The sequence below is a fragment of the Mustelus asterias genome, unplaced genomic scaffold, assembly GCF_964213995.1.
Source record: "Mustelus asterias unplaced genomic scaffold, sMusAst1.hap1.1 HAP1_SCAFFOLD_548, whole genome shotgun sequence".
NCBI lineage: Eukaryota > Metazoa > Chordata > Chondrichthyes > Carcharhiniformes > Triakidae > Mustelus > Mustelus asterias.
The window spans coordinates 221717-244250 of NW_027590498.1; the positions used below are offsets into that span (position 1 = coordinate 221717).

Sequence of the window (22534 nt, forward strand, 5' to 3'; positions counted from 1 at the left end):
TCTGTTCTGCAGGACAAGTAACTATATTCTGTCTATTATTGCAGTGCTGTAATAAAGTCAGTTAAAGACAATCTGGTGTTGGGAGTTTGATTATCTGATGTATGAAACCATAAGATTCAATATTTAGAGTCAACAAGATGAACAAGGAAACACATCAGGGCCCAAAACTCCAGCTGGATATTCACAGGAGAAAGTCTGTTACCCAACATCTTGAGTGGACAGAACAGAGAAAGGTCCCAACTGTAAGAAACCCTCCAAACATTTGTTAATATATATTTCAAATGTTGACAGGTCCCAACTCCCAGTTTCCATTCAATTGAAATCAATGAAAGATCTGAGACAGACAGTTGGGTTGAAAGCAGTGCGGGGCCCACATGGACTGAGAAACCAAATCCAGGGACCATTTACACCAAGACACCAAATCCAGGCAGCATTTATACTTTGAAGTTGATTTATCAGGTAGCAGTTGTTTGCAATAAATCCCCAATTTTAAATTAAATCTACAATATTTAACTATCTGGCCAGAATGAACATTCTAATTGGTAAATTCAGAAGATTTATTAACCATTAAGAAGGTAAAAAGGTAACAAGTTAGAAAGATAAAAAGCAAAGTTTGAATTAACAGTGATGGAGAGGAGGAGGAGAAAGCTCATCTTTAACAATGAAACAGACTTCTCACAACTTTCCTCGGTCGATCAGGCCAAAGACATGAAATGATCATCAGACAAGGACATGTTAACAGATTGGCGACTCAAAACCTTTATTTTAACCCCTTCAACTCACATTTACTTAACTCAAATTAGCCTCAGTGTTGAATGATAATTGATTAACTTAATTGTCTGATTGGCCCCTGACACCTACTAGCATCTCCTGATGTCTGAGTACAAAGGTCTACTGAATAAATGAGGCAGCTTGGGTAAGGTCCCATTTATTCCCAACTTAATGTAACTTGTCAAAGCCATAAATGTTTTGTGAGCTCGACCTTATCTTTCTAGATTGGCTGGAAAACATAATTTGACAGTTCTCATGATTTATGACCAGTGTACTTAAAATCATATTATTTATTATAATAAAACATTACAGACTTTGTGTTACAGGTTATATTACCAGTCTGACAAGTACATCTATTGATTAAGTGCTGATTCTTCAATAGTCTCAGAATGAAGGTTCTTCACTTCACTGCTATGAGGATGTTAACCCGAAGGTCCCGTCTGCTCTCCGAGGTGAAAGATCACACGGCTTCTATTTGGAAGGAGAGGAGGGAGCTCACCCTGCTGAAACCAATATTACCCCTCACCCAATCTCCCTAAAAACAGAACACTGCTCATTATCACATTGTTGATGTGGTTTACCCCGCTGAAACCAATATTACCCCTCACCCAATCTCACTGCAAACAGGTCACTGCCCCTCATCACATTGCTGCTTGTGGAGGCTGACTGCGCACAGAGATGTCCTGAGGTTGTGAAAGGTGCTATATGAATGCAAATTCTGTCGACTCCAGCCCAGTTACTGTACTTTGCAGCAACATCATCAACACTCCCCCAATGTCATGATGAATAGGGTTCAGTCCTGAATCTGATTAACAACAGCAGAATCAGAGCAGAGCCGTCATCTGTGAACTCGCTGGTGTTTCACCAGATTGGATGATTCGGTAAATCTCTTCCCGCACTCGGAGCAGGTGAACGGCCTCTCCCCAGTGTGAATGCGCTGGTGTGTCAGCAGGTGGGATGATCGTGCAAATCCCTTTCCACACTCGGAGCAGGTGAACGGCCTCACCTCAGTGTGAATTTGTTGGTGCGTCAGCAGGTTGGAGGACTGAGCGAATCCCCTCCCACACTTGGAGCAGATGAATGGCTTCTCCCCAGTGTGAATTCGCTGGTGTACAGTGAGATGAGATGATCGCCTGAACCCAGTCCCACAGTGAGAGCACTTGAACGGTCTCTCCTCAGTGTGAACTCGCTGATGGGACATCAGTTCACCAGAACTTTTAAAGCACTTCCCACACTCTGGACATTTAAAAGGTCTCTTGTCAGTGTGAACTCGTTGGTGTGTCTGAAGGTGGGTTGCTGTCCTGAAACTCTTCCCACACTGTGAGCAGCTGAACAGTGTGTACTCGGTGTGAATGCGCTGGTGCTCCCTCAGTCCGTGTGGGCTTTTAAACCTCTTCTCACAATTGGAGCATTGAAACTCTCTCTTGTCAGTGTGAACTTGCTGGTGTTTCAGCAGGTGGGATGAGCGAGTGAATCCGTTTCCACACACCGAGCAGGTGAACGGCCTCTCCCCGGTGTGGAGTCGCTCATGCAGCTGAAGGCAGATGAACTGAGCGAATCTCTTCCCACATACGGAACAAATGAACGGCCTCTCCCCGGTGTGTCTGCGTCGATGGATTTCCAGCTCAGATGGGGATCTGAATCCCTTCCCACAGTCCACACATTTCCACCGTTTCTCCCTGGTGTGAACGGTGCTTTTTGCTTCCATGTTCAAAGGCCGATGATTTTCAAGTCCTGATGAATCGAGTGACTCCGTCAGATTTTGATGTGATGTTTGGTTTGACTTTCCTGATCGTGAACCTTTCAAATATTCTGTAAAATGAATTTAAGACAGAATCAAGGAAATATAAAAGAGAACCCACAAAAACACAAAGGCAGGTTGTGAAATTGAGCTAAATTAATCTTGTAATTTGTGGGGCCAGCGCTAGGAAAAAGTGACCCTGAAAACTGCTGGCACCTCATAAAAACCCAACTGGTTCATTAACGTTCTTTAGGGAAGGGAACCTGCCACCCAGTCTGGGCTTACACAAGACTCTGGCTTCCATGGGAGGAGAGAGAGAGAGGTGAAGGAGAGGGTAAAAAAGATGAACTTCATAAATCTGCAACTGAATTTAAATTTCAAAAGAATCTCCCAAACCCATAACTCCACCCACTGGAAAGACAAGAGCAGCTGATTCCTGGGAAAACCATCACCTCCAAGACACACACCAGCGAGTTCAGACTGGGGAGAGACCAGACTCCTGCTCCACATGTGAGAAAGATAGAATCGTGCTCTGATGGAAAGTCAACCTAAATCAGAAACTGGTTCCTTCATGGATGCTGATTGCACTTGTGTATTTCCAGCATTTGCAATTTTATTTCAGGCTTACAGAAAATACATCATTTTTTTGTTTTTTTATGTCCACGTTTGTTGCCCTTGTGAAATTATAAAGCAATTTAAAAACATAATACTGTAGTTCCCGAATTGTAATCACATAAGACAGATTTTCTTTTGAATCGTTCATCCAATCAGCTGACACACCAGCGAGTTCAGCAGTGATTACTGGGATTGGATTCTGCTGCTGTTGCTGCTGTTAATGACATCCAAGACTGAACTCTGTTCATTCTGATAGTTTGGGTTTGTTTCTGTTGATGTTTACAATCTCTGTAACTGGACTGGATGTTTAATATTCTGGAACTTGGCTTGTTTTACCTTGTGACCCTTACTCTTCGAATAAAGTATCTTTCTTTGGTCTATAGCAAATAGTGATTTACTTGTGATTTTTTTCAACTGAGTCAGAGCAGAGGAATAACCTCTCCCCAGTGTGAATTTGCTGGTGTACTGTGAGGTGAGATAATCGCCTGAACTCAGTCCCAAAGTGAGAGCACCTGAAAGGTCTCTCGTCAGTGTGGACACGTTGATAGGATATCACTTCCCTGGAACTTTTGCAGCTCTTCTCGTAATCTGGGTCATTAACAAAATCACTCAAGTGTGAACACGTTTGTGTGTCATATGGTGGGATGACTGAATGAATCCCTTTCCATCTCTGGAGCATTTGAACAATCTCCCCCTAGTGTGAATATGTCAGTGAGCCAACAGGTTGGATGATGGAGTGAAATCAGTCCAATACACAGAGCCGGTGAACGGCCTCTCCCCGGTGCCTGATGAGCTTCCAGCTCAGACGGGTTACTGAATCCCTCATCACTGTCCTCACTCTTCCATGGTTCCTCCCCAGGATGTTTATATTTGTAGCTCCTGAGGCCAGATGATCAACTGAAGCCTCGTTCACGCAGAGAACAGTTTCATCTACTGTGAACAATGCTTTTTCCTTCAATGTTTAAAATCCGAATGATAATCAAGTTACCGTTAACTGGGCAGCTCCGTCAGATCCTGATGTGATGTTTGTTCAAAGATTCCTGACTGCAAATACTCCTCTTCTAAAACTCTGTGACACTGAATTTAAAAGAAAAAAAATGTGAGAGAGAACCCACAAAAACACAAAGGCAGGATGTGAAATTGAGCTGAATGAATCTGGTAATTTCTGGGGCCGGCACTAGGAAAAAGTGACCATGAAAATTCTGGAGTGTCATAAAAACCCAAGTGATTCACTGATGTCCTGCAGGGAAGGGATTGAATGTCACCCATTCAATAGGATCGTGGCTGATCTGACATTTCTCATGTCCACTTTCTTGCCCTTTTCCCATAACCCTTGATTTCCTTACTGTTCAAAAATATACACAAGGGCTTTGCCCCCACAGCTCTCTGTGGCAAGGACTTGCAAAGACTCTCAACCCTCTGGGAGAAGAAATTGCTCCTGATCTCAGTCTTAAATTGGCACCTTTTATTCTGAGACTGTGCCCTCTGGTCCCAGACTCTCCCATGAGAGGAAACATCCACTCAGCATTTACCCTCTCAAGTCCCTTAAGAATCCGATATGCTTCAATGAGATCACCCCTCATTCTTCTAAATTCCAATGAGGAGAGGCCCAACCTGTTTAACCTTTCCTCATAAAACAATCCCTCCATAACGGGGATAATCCTAGTGAATCTACTGTGAACTGCCTCCAATGAAATAATATTTTTCCTTAAATAAGGAGACCAAAACTGCTCACAGTCCTCCAGATATGGTCTCGCCAGTACCTTGTACAGCTGCAGCAAGACTTCCCTACTCATATACTCCAACCATGGTGGCACGGTGGTTAGCACTGCTGCTTCACAGCGCCAGAGACCCGGGTTCAATTCCTGGCTTGGGTCACTGTCTGTGTGGAGTTTGCACATTCTCCCCGGTTCTGCGTGGGTTTCCTCCGGGTGCTCCGGTTTCCTCCCACAGTCCAAAGATGTGCGGGTTAGGTGAAGTGGCCATGCTAAATTCTCCCTCAGTGTACCTGAACAGGCGCCGGAGTGTGGCGACTAGGGGATTTTCACAGTAACATCATTGCATTGTTAATGTAAACCTACTTGTGACAAATAAATAAACTTTACTTGAAATAAGGGCCAACATTCTATTAGGCTTCCTGATTACCAACTGCACCTGTGGGCTAGGTTTCTGTGTTTTGTGCAGAAGTCCCCCAAGTCCTGTTGTGTTGCAGCTTTACAGTTTTTTCCCCATTTAAATAATACTCCCCTGCTCTCCCTTCCAAAATGAACAGTTTCACATTTTCCCACATTATCATAGAGTCCCTACAGTGCAGAAGGAGGACATTCAACCCGTGAGTCGCACCAATTCTCTCACATAGTATCTTACCCAGAGCCTCTCTCCCACCCTATCCCCATACCCTCACACATTTACCATGGCTAATCCATCTAACCTACATGTCTTGGGACACTAAGGCTAACCCACTTAATCTGCACATCTCTGGACTGTGGGAGAAAACCAGAGCACCTGGAGGAAACCCACACAGAGGAAAGCTGCTGGATTATCATAAAAACCCAAGTGTTATGCTGATGTCTGTCAAGAAAGGAAATCTGGCACCTGGTCTCAAGTGGAGACAGAGAGAAGTAGAAGGGGCCGGGGTGAAGGAGAGGGATTTTATACATCTAGAACTCAATGGGAACTTTGACAGAATCTCCCAAATCCTCAACCTCCACCACCTAGAAGGACCGAGGTAGCAGGTAGATGTGAACGCCATCACCTCCGAGTTTCTCCCCCCACAACTCGCACACAATTCTGACTTGTCTGAAATCCACTACTAAAAGAACTGAAACTTCTTTCATATAAACACTGGGAAGACTGAACCCATTGTCTTCAGTCCCCACTACAAACTCCACTCCCTCACCAGCAACTCTATCTTCCTGGTAACTGTCTGAGGCTGAACCAAACTGTTCACAACCATGGTGAAATATTTCACCCCAAGATGAGCTTCCAACCACATATCCACAACATCATCAAAATCGCCTATTCCCATCTCAGTGACATCGCCCGACTCCACCCCAGTCTCACTTCATCTGGAACTCTCATCCATTCCAATGTGACGTGGAGCTCAAGGGAATGGAACTGACCAAATTGCTCCACAGAGAGTACAGTAAGTCTCACAACACTAGGTTAAAGTCCAACAGGTTTATTTGGAATCACGAGCTTTTGGAGCACTGCTCCTTCCTCAGGTCACTCACCTGATGGACTTTAACCTGGTGTTGTGAGACTTCTTACTATGCCCAACCCAGTCCAATGCCGGCATCTCCACATCATGGCTGCCACGGAGAGTTAGCATGGATTTAAGTTGCCAAATGCATTTCCTTCTATGTTGTAATCTCTGCATCACTGGAAATTGATAAAGCAGCCACACTGCTGTATATTTCAAGACAAAAAATATGAGATCATAAATAACATATCTCTCTCCCATACAAATTTACAGTTCATTTAAATGTTAGCCCTCTTCTGGGAAAACTGAATTGTGAACATTGGGTAAGAGGCTGCCCTATTAGCCAGATAAACTGAGGGAACTAAAAAATGTCAATGTCTTTGAGAGAGAAACAAAAATATACCTGGGCCTAGTCCTGTTCCTGAATCCGGTCTTCATCTGTAACCTTTCCAGAGTCTGCAGCCTCCCTGGATTAACGACCTTACCCTTCAGTTGCTGCAAGTCCCCAATTTCCCCCAGAATGAGAAAAGAAATGGAAAGGGGGAAACATTGATTTCCTCCCAGATGTTGCCCAGAGGAGGGAGTTCGGACAACTTCCGCATTGTGACGTCCATAATAGAGCTCTGCCTAAATCAGCCAATAGGAATCATTCTGCTCCGCGATGACGTCTCCGGGTTCCAGTGCTCAGGCCCGGGCGCGCGGACCCGGGAGCCCCGCCCCCACCCATTGTTCCCCCTCCACCTCTTCCTGCCACGGTTTCCAGGCAACCGGCTGACGGCTCCGGCCAGAGCGAGAAGCCGCGTAGTGATCGCCCCCTCCCTCGGCCCGGGACTGCGCATGTCCAAGGGAGAGGGGAAGATGCGCATGTGCGGGGGGAGCCAACCATTTGACCTGTATGCTGAGGTGTTGGCCAATGGAAAGTTGGAGGACCGGAAGTTCTCTGGTCCTCCAGCCAATCAGAGCTCCCCCATTGTCTGAATGCGGAAGTGGACAATGAGCTTGTTCGGCTGCTCATTCCTGCCCAGCAAAGCTGCTGCTGCTGCTCTCTCTCTGAATGAAGATTGAGCTTCAGACACAGACTCAAACTTCCTCCCGTCTCTCCAACATCTGTGAGTAAAACACTTTCTTTTCTCTCCCTTTCCAGTTCTTTTCTCATTCTGGGGGAAATTGGGGACTTGCAGCAACTGAAGGGAAAGGAAGTGAATCCAGGGAGGGTGCAGACTCTGGAAAGGTTGGCCCAGGTCTCTCTCTCTCTCTCTCTTAAAGACATTGACATCCTTTGCTCCCTCAGCTTGACACATTGATTTGTCTGGCTAAAAGGTCCCTTTCCTAATGATCACAATTAAAGGGCTGGTTTCCCCAGGAGCTGGCTGACATTTAAAAGAACAATAAATTAATATAGGGCAGAGATATGCCTTGTGTTGTTACATTGTAGATTTGATATATTATTTATGGTTCTGTAACAAAGTACATTTATTATTATTTCTCGTTTTGTAATGTAGCACTGAAGCTATGTTAAATATTTTCATTCATCGAGTCATTACAGTGCAGAAGGAGTCCATTCAGTAACTCGAATCCATGCCGACTCTCTGTAGAACAATCCCTTTCTATATTCCCTTTCCCCTGCAACTTCATTTCCTTCATGTGCCCATCTAATTTCTGATATATATTAAAGGGGACAGTAAACTAATATCGGACAGAGACGTGTCTGATGTTTTTTTATTCATCCTTGGGACACGGGCATTGCCGGCTGGGCCGGCATTTATTGCCCATCCCTAATTGCCCTTGAACTGAGTGGCTCGCTCGGCCATTTCAGAAGCTGGTTGAGAGTCAACCACATTGCTGTGGCTCTGGAGTCACATGTAGGCCAGACTGGGTAAGGACGGCAGATTTCCTTCCCTAAAGCACATTAATGAACCAGATGGGTGTTTTGGTCAATCGACAATGGTTTCATTTTCATCATCAGTAGATTCTTAATTCTAGATTTTGTTTTTAAATTCAAATTCCACCATCTGCCGTGGCAGGATTCAAACCCAGGTCCCCAGAACATCAGCTGAGTTTCTGGATTAATAGTCTGGTGATTAATACAACAAGGCTATCCGCTCCCCTGTTGTTATATGGTACAGATTAGATATATTATTTATAGCTCTGTAATAAAATACACTTATTATATCTGGCTGTGTAATTTTGGACTGCAGCTATATTATATATTTCCAACAATCTCTTCCCTCAGAGGATTGTTAATATCTAGATTTCTCTTCCATGGGGACCAGTGGAGGGATTGAATATATTCAAAGATGAGTTAGACAGTTTTTGAATGACAAGGGAGTCAATAATTATTGGGAACAGGCTGGAAAATGGAGAGGAAGCTCAGATGAGGAAGGATTTCTTCACTCAAGGATGTGGTGATGTTTTGGATTCTCTCTCCAGAGGACTATAGAGCCTCAGTCATCAAGAATTTTCAAGAGAGGGATTGATAGGTTTCTGGATATTGAAGATATCGATGGATATGGGGGACAGTGTGGGGAAAATAATGCAGAGGTAGATCAACCAATAATCTGAATGAATGGTTGAGCAGACTCGATGGGCCGAATGCTGACTGCAGCTCCTATTTGTTCTGATTTCTGTGCGGGACAGGAAGCAGTGAGCATGGATCTGTCAATCAGCCTCAATCAGCACCTTCAGGAGAATTGGGAGGGTGAATATTAGATACAGCAGAGTGAGAATGGAGGGAGAGTGAGTGGGATGGAGGTTCACAGCTTTTGGGGAATGGGAGAGGAAAGAACATTCATTAGAATCATAGAATTGCTGCATCTTATCAACCGTCCCTGAGCTTTCACAATGAATCCCACTTCTGAGGACACCCTTATCTCTGACTTGTCTGTACTGCTGGCAGTCTCACAAAGCAGCTGCCTGTGTGCTGATACGGGAGGCCCTGCTCGGCAAGTTTAATGCTCCATGACTGTGTCTTTAATGAATGCTCCATAGAAACTAGAAATGTCGATTTGAATTTTGATCGTATTCTGAATTGCGATGTTTTTTTTCTAAATTGACTTACAGGATATTAGACAAGGAGAAATCAGACAGAAATCTCCAACATCACATCGAGATCTGACAGAGTGACTCGATTTCTTGGGACCTGAATATCATTGGCCTTTGAACCTGGCAGGAGAAATGTTCGTCTGGCCTCTTGGCTTCAAAAGATTGTAAACATCACTGTTACTAGAAATGCAGTGAGATACACACACCCGAGTGAGAGTGTTCCAGTGCACTGAGTGTGGAAAGAGCTTTAACCAGTTACACAGCCTGAAAATACATCACAGCATTCACAGCGGGGAGAGACTGTACCCGTGTCCTGTGTGAGATTTAACTGATTGTTTAACCTGGAGAGTCACAAGGACACCCGCATCATGGAGAAACCGTGGAAATGTGGGGACTGTGGGAAGAGATACAGAATCCCATCTGAGCTGGAAATTCATCAACGCAGTCACACTGGGGAGAGACCATTCATCTGCTCTGTCTGTGGGAAGGGATTCAGTCAGTTATCCTACCTGCTGAAGCACAAAGTCACTCACACCCAGGAGAGACCCTTTAAATGCTCTGACTGTGGGAGTGGTTTCAAAAGCTCTCAGTATCTGGTGTCCCACCAGCGAATTCACACTGAGGAGAGACCGTTCACCTGCTCTCACTGCACAGAGGTTTAGAACATCATTCAACCTGCGGAGACACCAGCGAGTTCACACCGGGGAGAGACCATTCACCTGCTCTGTGTGTGGGAAGGGATTCACTCATTCATCCCACCTCAGCAGACACAATCTCACTCATACCAATGAGAGACCGTTTAAGTGCTCTGACTGTGGGAGTGGTTTCAAAAGCTCTGGAGAACTGGTGTCCCACCAGCGCATTCACACTGAGGAGAGACCGTTCAGCTGCTCTCACTGCTCAAAGAGGTTTAGAACATCATACAACCTGCAGACACACCAGCGAGTTCACACTGGGGAGAGACCGTTCATCTGCTCTGTGTGTGGGAAGGGATTCACTCAATTATCTAGCCTGCTGAAACACAATCTCACTCACACCCAGGAGAGACCCTTGAAATGTGGGCGTGGCTTCAAAAGTTCTCGGGAACTCATGTCCCACCAGTGAGTTCACACCAGGCAGAGGCTGGTCACCTGCTCTGACTGGGAAGGGATTCACTCAGTCAGCAAACTTGGTGAAACACCAGTGAGTTCACAAGTGATTACAGTTCTGGGATTATTCTTGTGAATCTTTCTTGCCCCTTCTCCAGTGCCTCTATTTCCTTTTTCTCAATGGAGATCACAAATAGAACGTAGAACAGTACAGCACAGGAACAGACCCTTCAGCCCACCATGTTGTGTCGAACATGATGCCAAATTAAACTATTCCTTTCTGCCTGCCCTTGGTCCATATTCCTCTATTCCTTGCATATTCATGTGCTTATTTAAAACCCCCTTAAACGCCCCTATCGTATCTGCCTCCACCACCACTCCTAGCAGCGCATTCCAGACACCTACCATTCTCTGTGTAAAAACACTTACCTCTCACATCTCCTTTGAACTTTCCCCGTCTCACCTTAAGTGCATGCTCCCTGGTATTAGACATATCAATTCTGAGGGAAAAGATTCTATGTCTCTCATTTTATAGACTGCTATCAGGTCTCCCCTCACCCTCCACCGCTATCGGGAAAACAACCCTCGTTTGTCAGTCGCTCACACCCTCCAATCCAGGCAGCATCCTGGGAAACCTCTTCTGCACCCTCATCAAAACCTCTGCATCCTTTCTGTAATGTGGCGACCAGAATTGAACGTAATATTCTAAGTGCGGCCCAAACAAAGTTTTATAAAGCTGCAACATGGCATGCTGACTCTTGTACTCAATAAAGGCAAGCATGCCATATGCCTTCTTTACCAACTAAATATTTGTGTGGCCAATTTCAGGAAGCTCTGGACTTGAACCCCAAGATCCCTCTGTACATTAACTGTATACGTATCCTTAATATTTGATCTCCCAAAGTGCAGCACCTCACACTTGCCCGGATTAAAATCCATCTGCCATTTCTCTGCTCATATCTGCAGCTGATCTACATCCCACTGTAACCTTTCACAACCTTCTACATTATCTACAACTCCATCTAGCTTTGTGACATCTGCAAGCTTACTAACCCACCCATCCACGTTTTCATCCAAGTCATTTATATATATCACAAATAGCGCAGGTCCCAGTACAGATCCCTGCAGAACACCACTGGGAATGGACCTCCAGTCAGAAAAACACCCTCCACCACTACTCCCTGACTTCTATGGGCAAGTCAATTCTGAATCCAAGCGGCCAAGTCACCGTGAATCCCATGCATCTTAATCTTCTGGATGAGCCGACCATGAGGGACCTTGTCGAAAGCCTCACTAAAATCCATGTTCACAACATCCACTGCTCTACCCTCATCGATCACCTTCGTCACCTCCTCGATAAAATCGATCCAGTCAGTAAGATGTTGACGGTGCTCCCACTGCAGTCCTGTGATGAAAATATAGACTGGTTGGTGAAATGTAGATAACAGGTAGAATTGATATCTAATGAGGACTTTATACTTTAGAATTGAATACAGGGCTCATTGTTACTAACGGGGAAAGAAGGGTTAAAACCCTTACCCAGAACCCTTTTCACACACACGTGGACATCTCTGAATCTGACGCACACCAAATGGAACGTTACACAAGGGGCTGGAATTCACTGGAATTTCTTAACAACCTTTCAATAGAAATGTCCTGGTACCGACTGTGACAAAGGACACAACAGACAGCAAGAACCAGGAGGAACCTTTAACACAGAGAATGTTAATAACCTTGTTCAGGACACCGGTGCCAGGCACAGGAGGATCCCAGGAAAAACGGAATATTTAATTTCTGTCTGTTTCACAATTCTAAATGACTGATTCTTTAACAAAGGAATGTTTAAAAACAGCATTGTGATATTCTAAGGTCAGTGTGTCTGGGAAAGGGACACACTGATGTGTTTTTATTTTAAACAGGAGGCTCCATTGAAAAGCAGCTCTGGACGATACGAGCACCTCCTGACCTCCTTTCAATTCATTTCAAATCACCCATCACTTTCCGTGGAATATTATTTATTCTTTCCTGGGATGTGGACACTGCTGGCAAAGCCCCAGCACACGTTGCTCAGCTCCTAATTGCCCTTGAACGGAGTGACTTGCTCGGCCATTTCAGAGGGACAGTTAAGAGTCACCCACATCGCTGTGTGGGTCTGGATTCACATGTAGGCCAGACTGGGTAAGGATGGCAGATTTCCTTCACTGATAGGGAGCATAAAGAGGGTGAACTGGACAGGTTTTTACAACAATCGATAGTTTCATGGTCACCGTTGCTGAGACTAACTTTACATAATTCCAGATTGATTCACTGAATTCAAATCCCACCAGCTGCCTGTCCCCAGATCCTCTGCTGCGTCTCTGCATTACTCGGCCAGAGACATTCCCACCACCTCCCCCTGAATGGAATATTCCACACAACCCTCAGTTAACCAGGAAGGAGAAAAGAGAAAGGCTTTGACCTTTGGATGACCTCATCACCAACTACAGAAACCTTAAAGCTGACCATTCTGTAAAAGTTTGAAAACTTTATTTTTATAAAACACAGAGTAAGAAACAGGTGAAAAGTAACGATGGACGTTCCGACTGACATCAGAAACATTGATTGACCGGATAAACACTCACTACATCACAGAGCGATCCTCAACCATTAAAGAATTGACCCACAATAAGGAATGAGAGAGCCTTATAAAAAGGGGCAGGAGTTTACACAGAGAGGTGACACCCACAGCTGCTCAGGATGATGGAATTCAGTTCAGGAAGGGGATAAAGTGAGAAGCTTTTGTGATTCAAGACAGAAGTATTGAACAATCTGGAATCAGTGCTTCTCGAGTTTGCTGACCAGCCGAACACTTCAATTAATCTCATCATAAAAACTCCCAGTGTAAATAACATGGGTTTGACTGGCAAATGTTGAAGTGTTGATTTAGACCCACAAGTTTTGACTTCCCATTTGAGCCTGCGGCTCCTTTCTGTCTCTATTGCTCGTGTCAATGACAGCCAGGCGATGGAGCTGAGGGCTGAATTTAGCTGAGAATAATGAGGCCTGTGCCCCAGTTGGGAAACTGCCCTGGGCGTTGCACTAATAGAGAGACAGGAAGCTGCTGGAGAACTGACTGGGAAATGGGCCTCCAACCAATCGGGGCTTGGGAGGGGGGTGACCGAGGCTGATGGTGACGTGACCCCCGGGGTTCAGTGTCCCTGTGTCCAAAGCGGGGAGTCACAGGAACAGGGGACAGAGGAGCTGAAGAAACACGATTTGTGTCCAGAACATTGTGAACATCCTTTTACTCTGGTTGTCTTTGATCTTCAAGTCATTTTCTGTTTGTTTTAACCATGTTCTGTTTCATTAATAAACTTTCATCAGTAAAAATATTTGATTTTTCTGGTCTTTTCCTGATGAGATTGATGCACTTTAGGGAAAGTGGGTGAGAGGGGTTGGCAGGCTCTTTAACAGAAAGTGAGCCTCTCTAAGGTAATTGGCAAAGGAGCCAGAGGGGGAGATGAGATTTTATTTTTGACTCAGTGATGTTAGAAAATGGGGTTCAGGGAGTCAATTAACCCTTTCTCCCCTTTTCCCAAACTCTGAAATGATTGCCAGTGATAACCCTTATTGGTGACAGTGGTTAGATTTTATTCAGTATCAATAAGAGCTGACACAGGCTAATGTCTGAGCAGTCGTATCAAAGTGCAGCAGCATTACCATTACACTCTGGGTAGAAGCAGCATCTCCACGGAAATGCTCCCTGCTCTGCCCCAGATGCCATGGCACCAGTCAATGCAATATGTAAAACCTCGACTAATCTCTGTGCTCGGGGAATCCCTTCTTATACTTTGTTACAGCACAAAGTCTATGGAGACTGATTTAACCCAATCATTGCCCAGCTAACATTTGGACGGACCAATGACAAAACCTGTCATTGAACCATCTGTATCCGCCCATGCCATGTCAAACTCTCAAACAATTGTCTTCCCACACTCCGTCCCTGGTACAGGGAGTCAGCATTCCCATGCCAAGTAGTGAAAACATGGTGGCCTTGGCACACAGGTGTCATCCAGGATTCAAGGCACTCTTGTTTTCTCTGTCCTCCGGGAGCTGTTTATCTCCCTGTTCCCACACAGCAAGTCGTCTATTCTCAGCTCTGCTGGATTTCTGCTGAAGTTTTGCCCATTTTACACCTTTCGGATCAATAAAACATTTGGTCAAAGACCCAAACCACAATTTCCCATCCTGTCACCTGTCAACCATCCTTACCCAGAGTGTAATCACAACAGGAATAAAAACAGGAGAAGTGTCACAATCAAATTCAAAATCAATGCACAGCCAGTCATAGAATTTAATTTAATGTTCCCTAATTAGCAAGAAAACCCGAAGGAGGGGGTCCCCCAGGATTCTTACAGTCCATACCTTGAGGGGGGAGAACTCTCTCTCTCTGACCCCTCACTCAATTTCACTCCGTTATTTTCCAGTTCTGTTCTGGCCCTGCCTGGGGTAACATCTACTCGATCTTTTCTTCTGAAGGAGCACCGTGAGTTCTAGGTTACGAGTACATAAGGACAGATGCTTCAAGCAACAGATCAAGCATGGATGCAAATGATTCTCCAGCTCTCCCTTTACCTGTATCCAACTTGTGGATAGTTCTTACTCAGTATTATTTCTCCCAAGTGGCTAATTGTCCTAATCTATAATATTATCCATTTTACTTTAATTTTCCTCATGTGCAGTGTGTTTAATTGGACCCTGATTGTTTTGAACTCAGTTTCTCTCTGGACTGATTGATGATGTCTCAATGTTGTCTCCACCCCTGGCCACATGAACCATTTCATCTCCTGCTGTGTCTCAAGTAGCTGTGTGTGTTTGGGACCCGCTCTTCACTCCATCTCACCATGAATTTAGGCTTGCTATTTTTCACACGTAACAAATCACATCTGTACACTCACTCCGGTGTCCCAAAATCATGTCACACATTCTTAACTCTCAGATATGTTGATGAAAAGATCAATATGTCTGTCTTTCTTATCTTCCCCTGTTATAGTGCTGATATTTCATATCGTGGCTGGGCTTTCAAATGTGGATTTCTTTTTAACAGAGTTCATGGACAATGATGTTAAAAGTTCCAAGAGAAAATATCCACCTCTTCATCCCATCTCACGTTTTAGAGGTGTTGATGGAAAGGAGGTCATTGATATTGTTAAATATCATAAGAATAAAAAAACTACAAATTCAGACAATACTGAGATGTCAATCATTAAGCAGGTTATTGATTGTGGAGTAAAACCATTGACATATTTGCAACCGGTCTTTTCAAACTGGGCTATTTCCCTGTAAAATGAAAATAGACAAAGTTACTCCATGGTTTAAAGCTGGAGACAAATGTGATTTTACTAATTACAGGAGAGTGTCCTCACTTTTCTCGTTTTTCAGAGAAAAGGGAAGTCATTTGCTAAATGGTCTGATAATTCCATTGCTCAATGTAACTCACTGTGTAATAGTCAGACCAAGTCGGTCTATCTCATTATCACTGATGGAATTTGTGGAGAAAATGACGAATGCTGTGGACAAAAAGACAATTTACAATAGAGGTTTCTACTGATCTTACACAGATTTTGATACAATTGACCATGGAATATTACTTAAAACACTGGAAACATAAGGGATTTGGGGAGTAGTGAATAAGTGGCTCAGAAGTTATTTGGAAATCTCAACAATTTGTAACAGTAGACGATTGTGAATCAGATTTTGTGAATATTCTGTGTGGAGTCTCACAGGGATCTGTTTTGGGCCTTAAATTGTTTATGTTATATATTAATGACATTTGGAATGTATCAAAGTTATTACAATTAGTTTTGTTTGCAGATGATGCCAATACTTTTTATTCTGTGTGGGATCTTCAAGAGCTTATTGAAAGTGTTAGTGCTGAATTGGAGAAAATAAAAATATTGTTTGTCAAAAATGAATTGTGACTGACTTTGAGTGGAACGAAGTTTATGTTATTTGGTGAAGTAAATCCCTTGGTTAATATAATAAACAATGGCAACATTTACAAAAATAGAAGAGGTGTCAGACCCCTCGGATGAAGGGTCATCGAGACTCAAAACGTTGGCTCTATTCTCTCCCCACAGACAATGTCAACATTTATTTATTCATGGGATGTGGGTGTTGCTGGGACAGCATTTATTGTCCATTCCTAATTGCCCTTGAACTGAGAGGGCAATTAAAGGTAACCATGTTGCTGTGGATCTGGAGTTACATGTTGGTCAGACCAGATAAGGGGGTTGGCAGATTTGCTTCCCTAAAGGACATCAGTAAACCAGATGGGCTTTTATGACAATCAACAATAGTTTCTAATCATCATTAGACATGTAATCCTAGATTTTCATCTAATTTATAATTCACCATTTGCCACAATAGGATTCGAACCTGGGTCCCCGGAGCATTACCCTGAGTCTCTGGGTCACTCGTCCTGTGACACTGCCACTACACCATCGCCGCCCCAATATGGAAATATAGTTCTGGGTGTTCTCCTAGACCATATCTTTTGTTGGAAACCACACATACAATATATTAAAACAAAATAATCAAAGAGTATTGAAATTCTGAGTAAAACTAAATTTATATTGGATCCACAGTCATTGTATATTTTGTATTGTTCATTTGAGATGATTCTTCAGAGGTTTGGGGAAACGTTATAAAGCATGAATATTTGGGCAACATGGCGGCACTGTGGTTAGCAGTGCTGCCTCTCAGTGCCAGGGACCCAGGTTTGATTCCTGGCTTCGGTCACTGTGTGGAGTCTGCACATTCTCCTTGCGTCTGTGTGGATTTCCTCCGGGTGCTCCAGTTTCCTCCCACTGTCCGAAAGACGTGCTGGTTAGGTGCATTGGCCATGCTAAATTCTCCCTCAGAGTCACCAAACAGGTGCTGGGTTGTGGCAACTAAAGGATTTTCACAGTAACTTCATTGCAGTGTTAATGTAAGCCTGTTTGTGACACTAATAAATAAACATACTATTATAATGTCATGTTCAAAATAAAGAAATCAGTTCAGTGTAACTTAGGTAAGGGGCCCATTAACTACTCCCACAAGAGACCTCGTACCTTTAACATTTCTTATCTCAACCCAAACCGATCCTTCATCCTGATCTTTCAGGCTAAGGTGGTAGCTCTGTACTGAACTAATGTCATTGTTAATTAATGGGAGATCCTATCACCTTTTCCGAACTTGCTGCCATTCCATTATGTCAAATACCCTTCAATATTTAGATCCCAGCCTCCGTAACCTTTCAACTAAGTCTCTGTAATGTCTATCAGGACACACACATTTATCTCCATCCGCCCTGACAATTCATCCTTTTTGTTACAAATGCTGTGTGCATTTTCAGAGATTCAATAATCTAATAGGGATTTAATGTGAAACCTCTTTACCAGCGAGTGGTGAGAATGTGGAACTCACTACCACAGCGAGTGGTTGAGGTGAACAGCATGAATACATTGAAGGGGAAGCTGGATACATACATGAGGGAGAGAGGAATAGAAGGATACGCTGATGGGGGGTGAGTGGAGCTCATGTGGAGCATAAATACTGACACAGACCAATTGGGCTGACTGGCCTGGCCCTGTGCTGTAGACTCAATGGAACAGAGACAAATGTATTTATTTCAGATCTACCTGTAGCGTTAGGAAAAACACTATTTACTCTCCAGGATAAATAAATGTCCCTCATCAGCTTTTGTGGATCATTTCAGTGGAAATGTGCTCTCCCAGGCTCAAAGAGCATCAGCCCACTGGAAACAAAGTCATGAGACCGGCCAGTCCAGCAGAAAGAACCCCTCCGACCCTCCCATTTCATCACCTGTCAGAATGAACATGGTTCAGTCCTGGGTGTGATTAACAGCAGAATCCAATGCTTGGAATCGCTTGTGAATTCTCTGGTGTCTCAGCAGGTGGGATGATCGTGTGAATCCCTTTCCACATTCAGTGCAGGTAAATGGTCGCTCCCCAGTGTGAAGTCGCTGGTGTGTCAGCAGGTTAGATAATCGACTGAATCCCTTCTGACACACAAAGCAGTTAAATGGCCTCTCCCCAGTGTGAACTCGCTGGTGTGAAATCAGGTTGGACGAATCACTGAATCCCTTGCTGCACATTGAGCAGGTAAATGGCCTCTCCCCGGTGTGGACTCGCTGGTGTGTCTGCAGGCTAGATGCCTGACTAAATCCCTTTCCACACAGTAAGCAGGTGAACGGCCTCTCCCCAGTGTGAGTTCGCTGGTGTGAAAACAGGTTGGATGAATCACTGAATCCTTTACCACACTCAAAGCAGGTGAAGGAAGCCTCCCCAGTGTGAAGTTGCTGGTGTCTCAGCAGGTTGGCGGAGTTAGTGAATCCCTTCCCACACACAGAGCAGGGAAATGGCCTCTCTCCGGTGTGAACTCGCTGGTGTGAATACAGGTTGGATGACTGAGCAAATCCTTTACCACACATGGAGCAGACAAACGGCCTCTCCCCAGTGTGAACTCTCTGGTGTGTCTGCAGTGTGGATGAATCGCTGAATCCCTTCTCACACACGGGGCAAGTGAATGGCCTCTCTCCATTGTGAACTCGCTGGTGTATCAGCAAGTGCGATGACTGAGTGAATCCCTTCCCACACTGAGAGCAGGTGAATGGCCTCTCCCCAGTGTGAACTCGCTGGTGTGTCAGCAAGATTGATAACCGAGTGAATCCTTTCCCACAATTGGAGCAGGTGAATGGCCTCTCCCCGGTGTGACTGCGTCGATGAATTTCCAGCACTGATGGGGAACGGAATGACTTTTCACAGTCCTCACATTTCCATGGTTTTTCCATGATCCGTGTGTCTTTCTGTCTCTCCTGCAGTTTTCACAATACGTGCACTGGAACACCGTCACTCGGGTTGCACGGGCCTCGATGCTTTTCTGTTCACACCAATGGTTCACCCAATTCAAACAGCTATACGTTTCTTCTTCCAGATTCAAACCGATGACATTCAGCTGCCATGAATTGAGTGACTGTTAGATCTTGACATTTCTATCAGTAAATCCTCTCCTAATATCCTGTAAAAAGAATTTACAAAAGTCATCACTGTCAGAACAAGATAGAAATTCAGTACAGACAATTCTAATTCATGTGGAACTCTGCAAAGGATGTCAATATCTTTAAGAGAGAGAGAAACCTGGGCCAACCTTTCCAGAGTCTGCAACCTCCCTCGATTCACTTCCTTTCCCTTCAGTTGCTGCAAGTCCCCAATTTCCCCCAGAATGAGAAAAGAAATGGAAAGGGGGAAACATTGATTTCCTCCCAGATGTTGCCCAGAAGAGGGAGTTTCACTGAGTCTGAATCTGAATCAATCGAGCTTCCGCATTGTGACGTCCACAATGGAGCCTGCCTGAATGAGCCAATAAGAATCAGTCTCTTCCGCAATGACGTCATGGTGTTCCAGTGCGCAGGCCCGGGCGCGCGGACCCGGGAGCCCCGCCCCCACCCATTGTTCCCTCTCCCCCTGCACCTCTTCCAGGCAACCGGCTGGCGGCTCCGGCCAGAGCGAGAAGCCGCTCGGTGATCTCCCCCTCCCCCCGGCCCGGGGATCGCGCATGTCCAAGGGAGAGGGGAAACTGCGCATGTGCGAGGTAGCCCGCCTCCTGACCTTCATGCTAGGGTGTTGACCAATGGGAAGAGTTGGAGGACCGGAAGGACTCTGGTCCTCCAGCCAATCAGGTCTTTGTGACACTCAGATTGAGCTGCACACAGACTGAAACTTCCTCCTGTCGGAAGGGAGTTATTTGAGATGATATGGATTACAGCTTCATATCCCAGATGAAGCGAGGTACCTAATTATGTTTTATTCTCCAAACAAGCGATCAGATGACATCGAACTCTGGCGGATAACTAATTTATCACTTATTTCCTTAAAAGAGGCCAACATCTAGCTCTTATTTTGTACTTTGATTTTTGTTCGGGTTGTTCCCCCTCCTTTTGGGGAGCTGCCCCTTTTACTTTGTCCTGATTTAAGTTGAGTTTGTTCATTTGTTTTGACCTAAAAGAGGCCAACATCTGTGAGTTTCTTTTCTCATTCTGGGGGAAATTGGGGACTTGCAGCAACTGAAGGGAAAGGAAGTGAATCCAGGGAAGCTGCAGACTCTGGAAAGGTTGGCCCAGGTCTCTCTCTCTCTCTTAAAGACATTGACATAGAAACATAGAAGGTAGGAGTAGGAGGAGGCCATTTGGCCCTTCGAGCCTGCTCCGCCATTCATTACGATCATGGCTGATCATCCAACTCAGTAGCCTAATCCTGCTTTTTCCCCATAACCTTTGATCCTATTCGCTCCCAGTGCTTTATCCAGCCACCTCTTGAATACATTCAATGTTTTGGCATCAATTACTTCCTGTGGTAATAAATTCCACAGGGTCACTACTCTTTGGGTGAAGAAATGTCTTCTCAAATCCGTCCTAAATGGTCTACCCTGAATCCTCAGACTGTGACCCCTGGTTCTGGACTCCATCGCAAACATCCTCCCTGCATCTATCCTGTCTCGACCTGTTAGAATTTCATAAGTCTCTTTGAGATTCCCCCCTCATTCATCTGAACTCCAGCGAAAACAATCCAAACCCAGTCAGTCTCTCCTCATACATCAGTCCTGCGATTCCCTGAGTGTTCCAGTGACCCGACTATGGAAAGAGCTTTAACCAGTTACACAGCCTGAAAAAACATACCATTCACAGTGCGGAGAAATGTACATGTGTTTTGTGTGAGGCTCCAACTGATCGTCCAATCTGGAGAGACAAATGAATAACTGAATCATGGAGAAAGCATGGACATATGATGATTGTGGGATGGGATTAATGTTCCCATTTGAACTGGGAAATGATCAATGCAGTCACACTGCGGAGGGACCGTTCACCTTCTCCATGTGTGGAGATGGATTTACTCAGTTATCCAGTCTGTCGACACACCAGCCAGTTCATTCCGGGGAGAGGCCGTTCAGATGCTCCATGTGTGGGAAGGAATTTGCTGACTCATGTGACCTGCTGGCGCATGAGCAAGTTCACACTGAGGAGAGCGCATTCACCAGGACTGTGTGAGGCAACGAATTCACTCAGTCATGCCAGCTCACTGAACATCAACATGTACACAGTGATCAGAGACTTTTTTAATGTTCTGACTGTGAGAAGAGCTTTAAAAGCAAAAAATATCTGCAAATACACCAACGACTTCACAGTGGGGAGAGACTGCTCAGCTGCTCTGAGTGTGGGAAGAGATTCGTTCAGTCATCTCAGTTGCTAATACACCAGCGAAGTCACAGTGGGGTGAGGCCATTCACCTGCTCTGTGTGTGGAAAGGGATTCACTCAACCATACCACCTTCGGACACACCAGCGAGTTCACACTGGGGAGAGGCCGTTCATCTGCTCTGAGTGTGGCAAGAGATTCATTCAGTCATCCCACCTTGTGACACACCAGCAGGTTCACACTGGGAACAGACCATTCATCTGCTCTGAGTGTGGGAAGGGATTCACTCACTCACATCAGCTTCTGTTGCACCAGCGAATTCACACTGGGGAGAGGCCGTTCACCTGCTCCATGTGTGCTAAGGGATTCATTCAGTCATCAGATCTACTGGTGCACCAGCGAGTTCATACTGGAGAGAGACCATTCACCTGCTCCGTATGTGGGAAAAGATTCTCTCAGACATCGCAACTCCTGAAACACCAGCAAGTTCACACTGGAGAGAGGCCATTCACCTGCTCCGTATGTGGGAAAAGATTCCCTCAGTCATCGCAACTCCTGAAACACCAGCAAGTTCACACTGGGGAGAGGCCGTTCACCTGCTCTGACTGTGGGAAGGGATTCACTCAGTCATCCCATCTGCTGAGACACCAGCGAGTTCACACTGGTGAGAGGCCGTTCACCTGCTCAATGTGTGGGAAGGGATTCACTCAGTCATCCAGCCTGCTGACACACCAGCGAGTTCACAAATGACTGCAAGAATTAGATTCTGATTTTATTGCTGCTGTTAATCATATTGAAGACTAAATGTGTGGGTTAATCTTGAGATGTGTAAGAAAGCC

At 44.9% G+C, this 22534-nt stretch overlaps 3 protein-coding genes and 1 long non-coding RNA gene across 5 annotated transcripts; 2 read left to right on the plus strand and 2 right to left on the minus strand.

Annotated features, from left to right (window-relative positions):
- Nucleotides 1-939: 939 nt before the first annotated feature.
- LOC144486980 (uncharacterized) lies at nt 940-7164 on the minus strand. Of its 2 annotated transcripts, XM_078205019.1 has the most exons (3): nt 6733-7164; nt 4116-4204; nt 940-2583 (listed from the first exon to the last, which is right to left on the minus strand). In XM_078205019.1, exon 3 carries the CDS (start codon nt 2477-2479, stop codon nt 1610-1612), a length of 870 nt encoding a protein of 289 aa, XP_078061145.1. In that variant the 5' UTR covers nt 2480-2583; nt 4116-4204; nt 6733-7164; the 3' UTR covers nt 940-1609. The 2 variants fall into 2 exon arrangements, with proteins under 2 accessions (XP_078061145.1, XP_078061146.1); XM_078205020.1 differs by lacking the exon at nt 4116-4204 and having other exon boundaries at nt 6733-6802.
- Nucleotides 7165-7315: 151 nt separating this feature from the next.
- On the plus strand, nt 7316-13817 carry LOC144486987 (uncharacterized). Its single transcript, XR_013496358.1, has 2 exons — nt 7316-7438; nt 9390-13817. It is a non-coding gene; the product is annotated as an uncharacterized LOC144486987 (long non-coding RNA).
- A 3237-nt stretch (nt 13818-17054) lies between these two features.
- On the minus strand, nt 17055-19836 carry LOC144486975 (uncharacterized). The gene is made up of 2 exons (XM_078205011.1): nt 19652-19836; nt 17055-19522 (listed from the first exon to the last, which is right to left on the minus strand). The coding sequence occupies exon 2, from the start codon at nt 19293-19295 to the stop codon at nt 18327-18329; it is 969 nt and encodes a 322-aa protein (XP_078061137.1). The 5' UTR covers nt 19296-19522; nt 19652-19836; the 3' UTR covers nt 17055-18326.
- A 1430-nt stretch (nt 19837-21266) lies between these two features.
- On the plus strand, nt 21267-22445 carry LOC144486986 (uncharacterized). Its single transcript, XM_078205027.1, has 3 exons — nt 21267-21542; nt 21639-21762; nt 21847-22445. The coding sequence occupies exons 1-3, from the start codon at nt 21267-21269 to the stop codon at nt 22443-22445; spliced, it is 999 nt and encodes a 332-aa protein (XP_078061153.1).
- Nucleotides 22446-22534: the final 89 nt, after the last annotated feature.

Bases quoted from the DNA above. Each gene is read 5' to 3' on its own strand.
- LOC144486980 (XM_078205019.1), bottom strand. From the start codon at position 2,479: ATGGAAGCAAAAAGCACCGTTCACACCAGGGAGAAACGGTGGAAATGT.
- LOC144486975 (XM_078205011.1), bottom strand. From the start codon at position 19,295: ATGGAAAAACCATGGAAATGTGAGGACTGTGAAAAGTCATTCCGTTCC.
- LOC144486986 (XM_078205027.1), top strand. From the start codon at position 21,267: ATGGAGAAAGCATGGACATATGATGATTGTGGGATGGGATTAATGTTC. The intron at 21,543-21,638 runs GTGTGAGGCAAC...GACTGTGAGAAG, and splicing joins AGAGCGCATTCACCAGGACT to AGCTTTAAAAGCAAAAAATA. The intron at 21,763-21,846 runs GTCACAGTGGGG...CACACCAGCGAG, and splicing joins GTTGCTAATACACCAGCGAA to TTCACACTGGGGAGAGGCCG.